General features: G+C 48.0%; 1 protein-coding gene across 1 annotated transcript in view; it reads left to right on the forward strand.

Annotated features, from left to right (window-relative positions):
- The first annotated feature begins 451 nt into the window (after positions 1–451).
- Ft (cadherin-related tumor suppressor fat) overlaps positions 452–17105 on the forward strand; it is a 150494-nt gene continuing 133840 nt past the window's right edge. Inside the window, exon 1 of the mRNA XM_076423424.1 lies at positions 452–7425. Coding sequence (XP_076279539.1) covers positions 2068–7425 — 5358 coding nt within the window. The 5' untranslated portion in view covers positions 452–2067. The remainder of the gene's footprint in view (positions 7426–17105) is intronic.

Consider the following 17105-nt stretch of genomic DNA (forward strand, 5'->3'; position numbering starts at 1 on the left):
CACGACGGGCCTTAGAAGAGAAGTTCCTCTAAAATGCCTGTTGAGCCACAGTGGAGGAAAGACGTATCGATGCACGAGGTAGGGAAAAGCGAAACGGAGTAGGATGCAGGCTAGAAAAAAGTAGAAAGAGAGAGGGGGCCTGGGGGTTCGAGCGCGAGCGAGACCGCCGATGAAATGTTACTCGAGGTGAAGGGAGAGAAGAGATATCGATAAAGGGTTGCAAAAGCGAGAGGCGAGAGAGGGAGAGAGAGAAGGAACGAAAGACTATGCGCATTCGGAGGAGGGAGAAGGATGGTCAGGGTTTCTTTCGTAGAAAGAGAAAAAGCGATATCGGTGGAAGGGTCGAGGCAGGCCGCGGAGAGTAGGGGGAGGGCGTGAACGGCGGGAGGGGAGGGAGGAGTCGAGAAAGAGCGAGAGAAACGGAAGCATACGGTGGGCCCAATGGATCGGAGAGGGACGGCGTGTCGGCCGGCCCGAAGAATGCTTCTCCCGGCAGCAGCAAGGTTCTGGGACCGTCTCGGTTCAGTCGAGTCAGGTCAGTCCTCGGGAAGGTGATTTTCTTCGTGGTACGTTCTCGGGGTCTTACGTCGTCGCGCTCACGGCCCACGTTATTATACTCCCTCTTCTCGCACTTTTCTTCATTCCGGTGTACCGTACCTTGTTGCACACAGTTTCGCTGGTCCCTCAGTCCCGTGTCCCTCGAATCGTTCATCGAAAAAAATCACTGTGTGTCGTTCGATTTTCGTAACTTCCGCCATCCACCCCCTCCCCCTCTATCATCATCCTCCTTCTCCTCATCCTACATCCACCACCCGCTCCTTAAGCGAAAACCGGAGAAGACACGCCGCCGCGCCGCGAGAAACCGTGTGTATGTGTGCCGCCGCTGTGCGCGCGCGTGAATGTGAGATTCCATCGTAGGTAAACTACGACTCCGATAGCTCCGGATCGATGGATCCCGATTCTGGCGAGCGATCGGAACGCAACGGCTGCGAAACGTTCGAGCGTGTGCTCCCGGGCCGTACCTCCCCGTTGTGTCTCGAGTGACTAGGTCTGTGAAGAGGGCCAGTAAACAACATCAGAGAGGTCCGTCGAGATCGATCCGCGTGTCGAGTCCGGGCCGCGTGAACGTGATTCAAGTGCGTGAGGGGGCCCGTGTCTTCTTTAGTGGTTGCGCTCTCCTCTTCGTCGTCGTCGTCGTCGTCGTCGTCGTCGGAGAGCCAACGATCGTGGAACACGATCATCGGTGGATCGCGAGTTCGGATTCTGGATCCGTGGACTTCGGTGTGCTGCAGCAGGCGAGTGTGTTCGGTAACGTGTCGCGTGGAGCCGATGTCAGTGTCGGATCGTGGAAAAACGAGCGAGGTAGCGTGTTGTCAGTGACACGCACGGGCTAAGCGAGAGAGGGGCGAGAAAGAGAGAGAGAGAGAGAGAGGTGACGAATAATCCCGTTGGCGATCTCTCGATCCGTTGGTTCGACCGATCGGTTAATTGATCGGTGGTACACGGGTCGGAAAAGTTTGGCGGATCCGCAACAGCATCTGCGGTACACGCGTTTCGCGAGGAGGCGCGGCTCGGCGCGAGCGCGCGGGTCACTGCCCCCTCTGTCGGCTCGAGTACCTTGCGTACCCGACTTTCTTGCTCCGCGAGGGAGACGAAAATCGAGGGAATCCAGGGGAGAAGAGTGAGAGGAGCGATATCGAGCGCGCGGACACCTTCCTCGAAAGATCGCGCTTAAGCCGATTTCGAGTTGAGTCGGCTCCGAAAGAGGCCATTAGAAAGAAAAGATATCGGAGAGAGAGAAATAAGGACAGAGAGAACGAGAGACGAAGAGGAAAGCATGGAATCCGCGAGGCATTCGTGCGACCGGTTGGAACGTTGATCCGATCCACGGTACCATGTCCTGTACACGGCTGGTCACGTGAACCCGGAGGAGAATGAAATTGCCGTGGACGATGAGGACGAGGAATGATAGGTAGTGCACGCACCCAGGCCTTGTTACCTTTATATGTCGTCGAACCGCGAGAGGAATTTGGTTAAGGAAGGGGGCCCGTTCGAGGGACAGAAGAGATGATCATAAGAAGATCGATGGTCCTAGCCCTGGTCCTGGGACTGTTGTCGGTGGACCAAAATGGCGGCCAGGCGAGCAGCGAGGAGCCGCGCGACGGGGTCGAGTATTATTTCACCCGAAAGATATCACAGAGGGTGACGCGGCTGGTGCCGCGTAGGTCGCCGATGCTGCCGCAGGACAGCGCTACGATGGGCTTGGCGATGCAGAGTAGAGCGGTCGACACTAGGGTTCCGTTGGAGGTCAGAGAGGGCGAGCCGAAGGGCACGCTGGTCGGCGTGATACCGGTCAAGTCGAATTTCACTTATCGTTTCAACGAGCCGCCCCAGGAGTTCGTGCTGGACCCGGAGTCTGGCAAGATCCGCACGGCCAAGGTTTTGGATAGGGAGGCGTTGAGCAGCGACAGGTTCGACCTGGTCGTGTTGTCCAGTCAGCCGACGTACCCGATCGAGGTCAGGATCCTCGTGTTGGACATCAACGATAACGATCCCGAGTTCCCGGAGTCGAGCATAGCGGTCAGCTTCTCGGAATCGGCGGTGGTCGGCACGAAGCTGTTGCTGGACGCTGCGACGGACAGGGACACGCCCGAGAACGGGGTCGTCGACGACTACTTCATTGTGGACGGTAACACCGATGGAAAGTTTCGGCTGGAGGTAACCGGCAACTCCACCGGCGAGACCTCTTATCTACACTTGGAGACCACCGGTAAACTGGATCGGGAGCAGGTCGAGTACTATTCGTTGAACGTTTGCGCGAGGGACAGAGGCAGGCCGGCCAGACTCGGCTACTTGCTTGTGAACGTGACCGTGCTCGACGTGAACGACAATCCGCCGATATTCCAGCAGAGCGACTACGTGGTGGCGTTGAACGAGAGCGCGCCGGTTGGTACGAAAGTGTTGACGGTGCACGCGACAGACAAGGACTCCGAAGACAACTCGAAGCTGACGTACTACCTGCCGGATTCGGAACGTCAGTTCACGATAGACCCGGAGACCGGGACGATCACCACCGTCGAGCCTTTGGACTGTCCTCAGCAGAGCTGCACGATCGGCGCTCGTCCGGGTGGCGGTTGCCCAAAGAGCTGCGTGATAACGGTGTTCGCGAGGGATCACGGCTCGCCCCGGCAGGACGGTCGTACCTACGTAACGGTGAATCTATTGGACGCGAACGATCACGATCCTGAAATTAAATTCAGCTATTTCCCGTCGACGCCCGGCTACGCGACTGTCGACGAGAACGCCGCGAGGGACTCGATCGTCGCGGCGATCGCCGTGATCGATAACGACGAGGGTCTAAACGGTGAGACATCGGTCGAGATCCGTGCCGGAAACGAGCTCGGCCATTTCCGGCTGGACAACACGCAGAGCTTCGATATCGTACGCGTCAACTGCCGTCTGGACCGCGAGGAGATCCCGAAATACAATCTGACCGTGGTGGCGACCGATAAAGGTACGCCACCGCGATCCGCGACCGCCTATCTGGTAATCCACGTGAACGATGTGAACGACCACGAACCGGTCTTCCAGCAGAGCGAGTACTCGGCGGTGCTCTCGGAGCTTTCGCCGACCGGCAGCTTCGTCGCCAGTATCTCGGCGACCGACGCCGACTCGGGCCTCAACGCCAGGATTTATTATGATTTCGACTTGGGCAACGAGCAAGGCTGGTTCGCTATCGATCAGGATACCGGACTGGTCACCACGGTTGCCACTCTCGATAGGGAGGTGCAGGGCAGCATCGAGCTGCACGTGTTCGCCAGGGACGGCGGACCGAATCCGAAGTACGCCTCGACGCATTTGAAAGTAACCATCCTCGACGAGAACGACGAGGCTCCCAGGTTCTCGCAGAGCGTGATCGAGGTGACTCTGTCGGAGAATACGCCGCCGCAGAGTCTGGTTGCCACTTTAACAGCGGTGGATAACGATCAAGGAACGAACGGCAGTGTCGCGTACAGTTTCCACTCCAGTGTTTCCAGGGACTACCCGAAAACGTTCGCGCTGGACGGGCTGACCGGTCAATTGACGACGAAGATCCCGCTCGATCGGGAGACCACCGCGGAGTACAGGATCCTGGTGATCGCCAGAGATCAAGGCACCCCGCCACAATCGTCCACGGCGACCGTGGTGTTGACTCTGGAGGACGTGAACGACAATGCGCCAGTTTTTTACCCGTGGAGGTACTTGATGCCCATACCGGAAGACGCCCCGCCAGGAACCACGGTGGGCAAGGTGAAGGCGACCGATGCCGACGCCAGGGAGAACGCGCAAGTGAGGTATTCCCTGGAATCTGGCGGCGAGAGACTGTTCGCTGTGGACGAGCGAACCGGAGAGATCTCTCTTAAAGGCTCCCTGAGGTCTGCTCTCTACGAACTGAAGATCTCCGCGAAGGACACGGGCGACAAAACCGCAGCGAGGAACGCTCTGGTCGAGATCATTCGGAAGGAGGATCTGGAGGTGTTGGAATTCGACAAGTACAACGGATACGAGTTCCGCATAGCCGAGGACAGGCTATGTGACGGCTCTGTGACGAACCTGTTCGGCAGAGAGGTCGGCACCGTCCAGGTGACGCAATACAACGCCGCGAAGGTCACGTACGCGATCGTGTACGGCGATCCCAAAGGCAACTTCAAGATCGACGAGAACACCGGCACGATCACCACATCTGGCTGTTTGGACCGCGAGGAGGTGGCCTACCACAGCCTGCAATTGTCCGCCAGGGCTGGCCTTGCTTACAGGAATACCTCCGTGAACGTCATCGTTCTGGACGTGAACGACAACCCGCCCAGATTCCCCAAAGGCGAGATAGGGGACGAGGTGTTCCTCAAGGAGAACGCTGCTGTTGGCCAGGAGGTGTGTCTGGCTCGCGCTAAGGATCGGGACACAGGTGCCAACGCTAGAATCGTGTACACCCTGACTCACAATCCCGGAGGACAATTCCGTGTCGCCGAGAACTCGGGTATTATCTATTTGGACAGACCGATCAAATCTCCACCGGGTACCGTGCTGCAGCTCGAGGTGACCGCGACCGATTCCGGAAACCAACCGCTGTCCGCGCAGCATCAGATCAGAGTGACGATCGAGGACGTGAACGATCACACGCCGGTCTTCAAGCTGACCAGCTACGAGACCTCTCTGCCGGAGTCGACGCCGGTCAACGACCGATTCTTCTCGCTGACGGCCACCGATGCTGATCTCGGCGCTAACGGTCGCGTCTTGTACAGCGTCACCGATGGCAATGCCGAGGCTAGGTTCGGGATATTCCCCGATGGACAGCTGTACGTGAAGAACGTTCTCGACCGGGAGGAGCAGGACTATTACGCGTTGGAAGTGACCGCTACCGATCAAGCCAGTCCCGCTAGAAGCTCCGTGGTCCCGGTAGTCGTGCACATCATCGACGAGAACGACAACGCGCCCGAGTTCACCAACTCCAGCTTCATCTTCCATCTACGCGAGAACGAGCCACCGGACACGTTCGTCGGCAAGCTTTTGGCTACCGATCGCGACGTCGGACGGAACGCTGACTTGATGTTCTCCCTGCCGGTTAGTCAGCAGGACTTCGTCGTCGATCCGAGGAACGGTTTCATCAAGTCTCTCAGGGTGTTCGACAGGGAGCTGTTGGTCAGCAACACCGGCAGCAGCTATGTCACGTTGGAGGCGACTGTCACTGACAACGGCGTGAACAGGCTTCGGGATCGTGTCAAGGTCGTCATCTACATCACCGACGTGAACGACAACATTCCCCAGTTCCAGAGGCTGCCGTACAGGGTGCAAGTGAACGAGGGTGCTGCCACTGGCACTCAGCTGCTCAGGGTATACACGACGGACGCTGACGAAGGTTTGAACGGGGACGTGTTCTATTCGTTGGAGGATGGGAACCAGCACGGACACTTCGCCATCGACGAGGCAACCGGGCAGATCTCTCTGACGAAGGAGCTCGACAGGGAAACTTCCGATCACTATGTCCTGACCGTTGTGGCGCACGATGCTGGCTTGGAAACGCGTCTCTCCTCCAACACCACGGTTCACATCGAGGTGCTCGACGAGAACGACAATCAGCCCCAGTTCGTCGACAACAAGTCGAGAATCTCCGTTTTGGAGACCACGCCGACCAACACGGAGCTACTCCGGTTCAAAGCGACGGACAACGATCTCGGACCCAACAGCGAGCTGACGTTCGCCATATCGGCTGGCAACAGGCGGGACACGTTCTATATAGACCCGTTGACTGGCACGTTGTACTTGCGCAAGCCGTTGGACTACGAGGAGCTCGAGAAGTATACGTTGAACGTGCGGTGCAGCGACGGTGGCCACCCGAGGCTTAGCTCGGTGACGACGCTGCTCGTCGAGGTGATCGACGCGAACGATAATCCGCCGGTGTTCCCGAACACCGCGATCGCCAGGCAGATCAGAGAGGGGATCCTCGTTCACACGCCGATCGTCACGACCACCGCGGAGGACCCGGACTCGAACGAGAACGGCGAGGTCACTTATTCGATCGCCAGCCAGGACCCGGAGGATCAAGTGCGACGGTTCGGTATAAATCCAAACACGGGGGTGATACACACCCTGTTGCCGATCGATCGGGAGGAAGTCGACACGTACAAGCTGGTGGTGGTAGCTACGGATAGCGCCCAACCACCTAGCACCAGGCTCTCCGCGGAGAAGCTGGTCACCGTGATAGTCGAGGACATCAACGACAACGCGCCGATCTTCGTCAGCATGTCCGCGGTGGTGATGCCGCTGAGAGGGAGCAATCTTCAAGATCAAAAGGAGATGACGGTGTGCCAGCTGGTCGCTCGGGATTTGGATTCTAGCACGAACGGGAAGCTCACTTACGAGCTGCTACGATCCAACGTCAACTACTCGGACATGTTTCGAATCCATAGAAACACCGGACATCTGACCATGAGGCTGTCCAGGTCGCTCAAGAGCAGCTTGGAGAAGGTGTCCAAGTACCAGATCGGCGTCAGAGCCACCGACGAAGCTGTACAAGCTGAGAGAAGATCTACCGAGACTTATCTGACTCTGATAGTACCCGGCGATGACGTCACCGAGGATCAACCGGTCTGGGAACACCGCGGTCAAATCGAGGGCAGTGTGTACGAGAACGAACCGATCGGCACCAGCATTCTCAGGGTGCCAGCTCGCAGCCGTAGATCCAACATCGATCTCGAATATTACGTGACGAACGTGACCGCTGGTAGCGGTGGTCCGCAGGTCGACAGATTATTCGACGTCGACACGAAGACAGGTATACTGTCGACGGCCGCTGCGCTCGACAGGGAAACTGGAATCCAGTGGTACGAGGTGGAGCTGTACGCGATCGGTGTTGGTGGTACCAGGCCCAGTACGACGTCCACCAAAGTAAGTCCCAACCGTTCTTTGATTGATCATCCCCGGCGATATTAATGATCGTCCGCCTCTCTGTTCTGAAAGTCATTCGCCGGTTTTTGCAAGCACCGCCGGATTCGTCCTTTGTGCCCCTTCTTTCTCGCGGATGGAAATCGCGGGACCTCCGGCTAGCCTTTGTCTCGGCGCATCCGCGCGCATAGATTGCATACTTTTGGGATCGCCTGGGACGATCATTGATACCGCCGCGGTTTCTTGCATGCCTTCGTTCTCGATCTTTCAGCGAGTAACCGATGTTCGATCGATGCGGAATTATCGGAAACTATTGAAATCTTTTCTGTAGGACAACGCTGTTTGTTCGGCGATCTGTGAGGTTAGGTTTATCGTTCGTTCAGACCAGAATGAGATTTTTGGGAAACCATTCGATTAGGCTTGTCGTATGTGAAATGTGGGATTTTGAACAGCAACATTAACGTTTAATTACTCGCATGTAGTACTTACAATCTCGAAACTTCAAATTTAGTACTTCAAGCATGAAGAAAGGTGTCGACCACACTAGCAAATATCTATTTTGCATTAAAGTAGTTATTTTATTGAATAAAATAACTGGCTTTTAAATAATGCCTCGTTCTTTTGGTGGAAATATATTCTGCAGTCTTAAACTTATGAAATATACTTCTTTTGAGCACGTTAAATAAATATCTCGCAGGGTACCACCAATGGTACACGCGGTCTGAAAGGATAGTTTAATCAAAGTGAACATCTAATCAACATATTCCGTGAATGAATTCTAAGCATTTTGATTGTACTACACAGAGTTGGGCAAACATTTTATCAACGATTGACGAATAAATTTCTACTTGAATCGTTAATCGCAATTAACAATTAAACTCCTACTTTAGTCGTTAATTGCGGTTAACGATTACATTCTTTTCAATTGTAATCGTCAATCGGATAATTGATTAATGATTAACTGCTGAAATCTCTAAATGAAATACGGAATCAAAACTGTATGCATACTGAAAAAAATGTAAACTGAATTTTCGTTACGATATATTTCTGTCAATTCTCCATCTCCGCTCTCTGTCTCTCTCTCTCTCCCTCCTTATTACAATTTATTGGTAGATCGTGTGGCGATTAACTTCAACAATTGATTAAATTAGTCTGTGATCTCTTTTTTTAATCAATGATGGACGATTAACTTCATCGATCGATTGAATCAATCGTCTATTTTTCAATGATCACCTTTCTTAATCGTACATATCAATCAATCAATCTTGGTTAAAATTTTAATTGATTAATGCCCAACTCTGGTTCATGTCACATTTGGGTGGGTGTGATTAGAAACGATGAAAAGTGTTGAAGATATCAACCCTTTGTTTACTATTTGCTGTTAGTTAAACTACGAATGAGAGAAACGAAGTTATATCCGTGGTTCCTGCAATTAATGCAAACAATTCTTATTTTTCATAAAAATCATCTGTGGACTGCGAATTTTGTGCATATATGACAAAATGGGAGGGTGTAATTTCAAACGATAAAAAGATTAAAAGAATTTAATGTAGTACCAACACGTTTCGTACAACTTAATGAAACCACTGAAGAGAGGATGTTAATTTAAAACACTAAAATAATTAAAAGAATTTGAATATATCAACACGTTGTTTCTAACTTATCGTTAGTAAAACTACGAAAGAGAGAAATAAACTATTTGGTTCCTATGTGCTGAAAAAATTTATATTTTTCATAAAGATACGTAGTCTAAAAAATCATCCCTGGACTGTGAATTTTGTATATACATTTATGGCAAAATGTGGGGGGTAATCTCAAACGATAAATAAAAAGATTAAAAGAATTTAATAGTACCAACACATTTCGTACAACTTAATAGAACCACTAAAGATAGACATAATTCCTGACATGATTCCTGTTTGGTTATTATAGCTTGTAATTAATGCACACAATTTATGTTTTTCATAAAGATACGTAGTCTAAAAGAACATCCTTAGACTGCGAATTGTGTACATTCACGGCAAAATGGGAGGGGGTGTAATTTCAAACTACAAAATGATTAAAAGAATTTAATAGCATCAACACATTTTGTACACCTTAATGAAACCACTAAGGAAAGGGTGTGATTTAACACTAAACCTACCGACCATCAAAAGTGACTGATTTTTCAATGATTACCTTTTTTAATCGTACGCATCAATCAATCAATCTTGATTAAAATTTTAATTGATTAATGCCCAACTCTGGTACTACGGTTACAATTATAGTATACGATTGGCGAAATCTCGAAATCTTGGCGAAATCGGATTCAATTGAACCGCTATAAATAGCGTTTGGGTGTATCGCGCCCTCCACGTCTAGTACGTATAAAGATCAGTAGAGTGGAAACGGTGCTGGATGCTTTCATTACCAGCGTTCAGCCGGGGTAACACCCAAGGTGAATCGAACGGGTGAAGATCGACGAAGATTGTTAGAATAATCGCCGCGATTACACTGTATTTACCAGCGCACCGCGCGCCACGAAACTTTCCGAGAGTGGCCGGAGTTGTATTTTACGGATACCACTCTTGATACCCGATCGTTGCGAAAGCAAACGTTCCCCGGTGGAAATTCCATCGCCATAAATAATACCGGTCGTTTAACGTTCCCGGCCCGAAAGTACCCCGCTGGAATCTCCGCCGTTTCCAGCCGCTTTCGAGAAAGATCAGCTCGAACGGAGGCACGCGGAATCGGCTTGCGAAGCGGTTTCAAGCGCGCGCGCGGATACCAATTCGCGGGGCTCGTTTGTCACGAGCGGAACGCGTCCGAATGGATTTATTAATCCGAGGGTTCGGGTCGCGTGATGCGCGCGATTCAACCAAGCTTCCCGTCTTACGGCGTGACGCGATAATTCGTTTCGCTGGGAATCCGCGTTTCGTAACAATAGCCCCGGCGTAATTAGTGATCCACGATCGAGAGTCGGCGGCCCGGCTGTTGGGAATCGGGAAACCGGCGCAACATGGCAGCGTCTACAAGCTGCTCGTCGCTGAAACACCAGTTTCGCTGCAGAAAAGTCCATTACTCACAAAATTATCAAGGGTCTTTCAACGAGAGCGATTGAACTTTGAATTGAAATAAAACGAAAAATACGGAAGATAATATCTTTCGTTGCATATGAAATGTCCGATTTTTAACAGTAACGTTAAATAATCACAACTATTTCTTATTGATCAAAGAGTTACGCGTTTCTTGATTGTATCACGGTAGAAATTGAATTTTTTCGTCACTCATAGGCTTCATTAACAAGATTGTCTCTATTTTGTAATTCATTTTATGAATAGTGCGTGGATTAGTAGACTGGAGCCACATAAACAGTTTATTCTTACTTTAATAATTAACTAGCTGAAAAAAATAGATTAGCACTCTTAAATCATTGTAACCTTCCCACTGTTTTATATTGCATCCGCTCATTTTTGCCATAAATGCATAAAATCCGCAGTCTATTGATTAGTCACCACATTAGATACACACTTTAGATACGATAAATCGAGAAAAATGGTGATAGTTTTAAAATATCTATGAAAATGAAGATGACTTTATAGAAATCTCGGCCACTATAGGTCGTTTAATAAGAAAAAATCGTCGTGTACCTAAACGTCTTTGGTCTATGACTAATTAAATTGTTGAATTCGTTTCGAATCGGAGGTGGTCGAGAGCCAGAAATACGTGGCTTATGAAAAGAAAATAAATTTCAAAGCGAGTTTCCACCTCCCGGTTTCGCCTGTTGATAAGCCTTCAGGGTATACACGGTGTTCCGGGAGGAAGCCACAGACGACGAGGCTAATTTTCAGTGAGAAATGTCGTATCGGAAGGGAGGGAGACAGCTCGATTCTCCGATGCCTCGGAGATATCTTAATGGACCGAGGAAAGTGGTCCCGAGACGCGACCACCTTGCTTTCCATCCTATCGTTCGCATTTCTTTGTTCCTTTCTCGGTGTTCAATGGCCGATCGACCGGTGTTTATCGGTGCCCCGATGCTTCTGCCGGGCTCTGGGAATCGTTCGGATGATCACCGATTCGCCCAATATCCGAGTGGAATGATAAATCCGATGGTCGGCCTCCCGATCGGCTCGACCGATTGCGGGCGCCTCGCGTCGCGTTTAGGAAACGCTGTTGCTTCTTCCTCGTGAGATCGCTCCTGCCCGATCTACTGGGTGGATCGAATAATCATACCAGGGCAGCGATCGGCAAACTCATTAATAGACAGTGGATTTTATGTGTTTACGGCAAAAAAGAGTAGCCGTAATTGAAATTTACGGATTTTTTCGAATGTAGAGAACATGCAAATCACAAATCTGACCAAAAAATATTCTGTAATTTCTAAATTTTAATTATTATTCTTATATTTTCTAGTTTTTTAAATTTAACTGCGATGATTGTTTCCCGATTTGACTTCTGGAGCTGTCAATCATCCCACAATTTCTCAGGCACGTGGCCATTTGAATTTCATGCGTGTAGCTCTCAAATTCGACTCTTGAGAGTAGCGATAGTTTTATTCTCAGATCGACACGTACCTTTACAAAATTCACGAAACAATCACCGGGAGATAATGTGTTCGTTTATTAAATACGCGTTGATTTGTTAACATGCCTTGTCTTCAATGTCTTTTGGCACAGCCATACATTATAAACTATCACAGTTCGGCCATATACATATACTACCGCTATCATAAGTGTGTAGGCACTCTCAATAAGAGCATAAATCGTATAAAAACTCAGGGAAAATGTGAAGAAAAAATGAAAAACTAAAATGTAGTAAAACTAATCCGATATAATGGGTGTGTCTATATAATTGAACTGCATTTTAGATAAGTATCTCATTTTATAGTATATATATTATAACTATTATAATAGTATATATCGCACCCCCGCAAGAAAAGTGACACAAGTCAAAAAATGGCAATTTTGAGGTTATGTCATTGAGAAATATGTATATGTTTTATAGTATTCTTTAAGTTGATTTTTCTCAAATGCTGCAATTTTGAATTGTGTCACTTTTCTTGCGGAGGTGCGATATAATAATATATACATATAATAATAAATAGTATAATAGTATAGTAATATAATATTATAACAGTTAATAGATAAGTATCTATTTTCTAATGTTTTTTAACACGTATGAGCGGTAGTGTATGTACATTACAAACCACTACAACTTTGACAATAGTTGGTAGCATCTTCTGAATGATTTCGAAACGTTACTTTCGCCCCCGGTTCGTTCGACCCCTAGTGGGGATGATTGAGCAAAAGTGAAAGGGAGAAAGAGATGCGACAGAGAAGGGTTGGTGGGGGATCGAAAGAGGGGCTGTAGGGGAGAGCGGGAGAGCCACGTGGAGAGGGAGAGAGTAAACGACAAGACGAACCGCGTGCCAGGAAATCAAGTTGGATTCGAGACGGGCTGCCGCGCCGTGGCCGTTGCCGCTGCCGGAGATTCAGAACTCGAGAAAAACTTGATCTCGGACGAACGCATACAAACAGCCCGGACGTAGGTAAAAGTCGGTCCATCTCTACCCCCGGCGCGACTGCTGCTTCATTTCTGAACATTCCCTGTTCATCCTTCTTCTCCCCATACCTCTCTTGCCGCGCCGTGCCGCGCGCCGGGGCCGTTTCTGCTCTTGCCCGGCTTCTCTCCTCTTCGTCTTCGTCTACTACTATCCTCCCGTCCCGTCCTGTTCCGTTTCGTTCCGTTTCTCGGTTCTTCCGTCTGTCCCTCGGTCTTCGTCCTCGTCTTCCTCGTCTCTGTTAGCCCGAACCTTTATCGTTCGCTGTGGGATCTGTGACTCTGTTCGGGAACCGACTCTCCGGTTCGGACGTTTTTGTCCCGGCCCTTTCTCTCTCTCTTTCTCTTTTCTTCTTCCTCTCTCTCTCACTCTCTTTTTCGCTGGTTTCCTCACGATCCTCTCGCGTAGCATCTCTGTCTCCGTTCGGCTACTGCCCCCGGCCCCTCACTGCCCCCTTCATCTTTTTCTACGTTCGGCCATCGACTTCGTATCATCGACTTTTTGCCGGGCCACGGGGATGAAAGCCGGGGGATATATTCGTACCGATGTCGTCTCGGATCGCCTGGCATTTTTGTTAAACCTTCCCCGCGTCCCCTCCGCTCCAACCCCGCAACGCCTCCCAACCTTCTCTTCATCCCCTCGACCCCTCCACTCAATTAGAACATTCCATCGACGGCGTAATTCGATCTGCATCGGAGCATACTCCCGATTGGAAAGCTTCCGAATACTACGGGTCATTGACATTGATTCGTCGGGTGGGAAGATCGATTCGGTATCTTGTCATCGGAAATGAAATTTCGCTGTCGGGTAGCTACTCGCATGTGGTAGATCAAATTCTGGAAGAAACAATTCATAGGAGATTGCTTGAATACGTTAGAAGCTACTGGAATCAAGTAAAAATTTGTTTCTTCCGTTAATGGTTTGAATCAGTTGATGATAATTAGACTGCGGAATTTAAACGACTTAGGAGATTGCTTGAATACGCTCGAAGGGATACGAACCAAGTAAAGATTTGTTTCTTCCGTTAATGGTTTTAATCAGTTGATGATAATTAGACTGCGGATTTTATGCGATTGCGGCAAAAATGGGTAGGTACATTTTTAAATAGAATAAGGATTAAGAGAATTTCGAAACGTGAATTTACTATTTTCAACGTATTAAAATGATTAAAGCATGAAAGAGTTTGTTACGTGTCCCCTGCTTAAAATCAACGAACAAGATTTGTATTCTGCATAAAGATCAGCAGACGATTAATTGACAGATCAATCACGACGAACGTTCGGTAATAAAATCCACTAGAACAATCAATTTCTATATAAAAAGATAGATAGATATTTTAATGATCCATGAAAGATTCGTTCTGTATGCTACACCTTCGCCCAGATTGAATGCAATACCTTAGTACTCCATAAACGTCATAACTGTACATCGTGCTCGCGAACGTATATAAGAATGACGGGTAACGCAATTCAATTGGATTAGTACTGAAATAATTGGCCGCAATTAGTCATTCCAATCGTTTAATTTCGTCAACTAAAAACTACACTTTTCTGAACCATTTAGCCTGCGATCAAAAGATTTCCGCGTGGTCTTTAAACGAAGAAATCGCGAACGCATCCGGTCGCAAAGAGTTCATCGACAGCAGGCATTAATCCATGTTCTTTGCTAAACAAGCAATCATTCGAACACGTACACGCACGCAGATTTAAGGCGGTGGACTCGTTTCCAGGATTGCAAGGGTACGGGATTCGCCTTCTGATTTCTTCAAAAACGCTAGAGATTTGCCAACTTGTAACGTTTTTCGTTTTAAATCTTACAAGTATTTTCGTAGCTATTAAAAATTCACAATCACAAATTTTCAGGACTATCTGTATGGGGTTAGGAATCTGTATATAGCCCGTCTTAAAAACGTGGTATATTAACCTTCTTGTTTTTATTTTAATAATTCTCGTTTACGAGGCGTAATTTCCATTATTCGGAAGCATGTAGCTATGAAAATAGCTACAAATTACGCTGCCGAATAATTACGCCTCGTAAACGAAAAGATAGGACTTTTGAGGGAGAGAGCGCCCTAGATCGATCTTTCATCTAGCGATTTTGACTACTGAAAACCCCCGTGTTTGTATTATCAAGAAATGAGAAGGTGAATCCCGCACCCTTGCAATCCTGGAAAAACGAGTCTACCTCCACGATAACGACAAAACCTCCAGGTAGCGCAAACATTCCCGGTTACCGAGATATACTACGCATTAAAGAGTCAACATTCCGAAACTGTTCGCGCTGACGAACACGATCGCACCGTCAATTAGAACATTCTCCCGGCGTAATTGTATTTGCATCGTTTCCAAGGAAAAAATTAACGGATCCGGTCGTCCCCCGTTTCCAACAGCTCGTCGTTCACCTGTGTCGCTTCAGCTTTTCGGTCGCCCACGATCGTCGTTCCATCGTTGACCGATTTCATTAACGACGTCAGAACCCGAACATGTCGGGTCCGAGGCTTTTCCTCGGGATCGGGACGGGTTCTCGAAAATGTCGAAATGCTGATGAATTTTTTCGGGATTGGGACAGGCTCAGGAAAATTTTGGAATTTTCTAATACATCGGGATTCTCTCAATGATTCGGGACATTCGCTTCTCGGGAATCCTGACAGATTCGCAAATCCCGAAATGTTAAAACTAGACTGCGGCTCTTGATGCATTTATGGCAACTGAAAATTTATCAAAAATTCTGGAACGTAAATTTCGATAGAATTTGGTACGACTGTCACTTATTCCGGATCTCCGAAGGTTACTACCACTGAAAATAAGATTTTATTTAACACTAAAATTTAACATTAAAATGTTTTAGCTGATGAAAATGACAAGGCTCTATTTATTTAGATTTCGTGCAATTTTTATTGCAATGTGCGCTTGAATAAAGAAACATTTCGAATCATTTACCATGTAAGCAACGTCATAATTTCGATAATTATAAAATTAAAAATGTAAGACCGGTCATTTGATCGGCAATGATAATTTTAGTGTTAATTCCAGTTCCTTAAAATTTGCCTACAAAAATTGAAAATTGCATAAACATCCACAGTCTAGTAATAACTAAATTCTGTCGAATTTGATACACTAGCACATTTTTCGAAAATTTTTATAAACCCTAAATGCATAAAGATCCGTAGTCCAATGTTGCTTTAGAAAAATAACAAGATTAAATTGATTTGAACTTCGCGCGGTTGATATTATAATATCTGCTCTACTAAATATATTTACGAAATTAGATATCACAAAAAAAAACATCTTTACAATTTCAATTTAGTTTGTTCAATGGTTTAGTGTTAAGGTTCTCTCACAGCTCTGTCTTCAGGTTCTTACGCACCGAGCGCTGGAGGAACGAGTCGATGAACAGAGAGGTCTCGGGCTGGGTCCCGAGGAAAAGAAAATTAGGGTTCGTTTCGGGGCCCGATCGGTTTTCAACCCCTGGCACACGGTTATTCAATTTCGTTGGCCGGCGAGCGCGCGACTTTAACACGCTTAATTACCGCCATTAAACTCCCGTTCGCAACTTGTATTCGTAACACGGTGTTATTAACGCGATGCTGTAATAATTACGGGCAGGCTTGGTGCGGCGTCCGGTGCGGGGAAAACGGCTAATGATACGAGAACAATTAATGGTAAATAATACGCGGCAAATTGGTCCGGGGCGAGAGATCGACGCGTCTCGGCCCGTCTCACGGTCTCCTTTCCGCCTCGATGAAATCGTGATTCGTTCCACGCTTTTGCATGGATTCTGCACGGGGCTTGAACGCGGCAGATCGGACAAATCCATAATTTAAATAAAACATTCTGGATCAAACGACCACCGAACATCGCTAGCCCGATTCTTCCGACACGTACAGTGGAAGCCACGAAAGTATTCGGACCCCCTTTAAAACAGAATAACTTTTTTATAATTGTACCAGACGACCTGATTTTTTATAATCAATTAGAAGCATTGGTTTATGAAATGACATGAAAAAAGGTTTTCCAAAAATTATAATTTACAAGGTTACATGCAAAAATAAATAAGGCATTTTTTAAAACTTTGTTTTTTGGTCTCTTAATGAAAATTTAAAATATATGTTTTGTATATGTACGATTCTATGGATTTTAAGTAA

Source organism: Lasioglossum baleicum, chromosome 5, assembly GCF_051020765.1.
Source record: "Lasioglossum baleicum chromosome 5, iyLasBale1, whole genome shotgun sequence".
In the NCBI taxonomy this organism is placed as follows: domain Eukaryota; kingdom Metazoa; phylum Arthropoda; class Insecta; order Hymenoptera; family Halictidae; genus Lasioglossum; species Lasioglossum baleicum.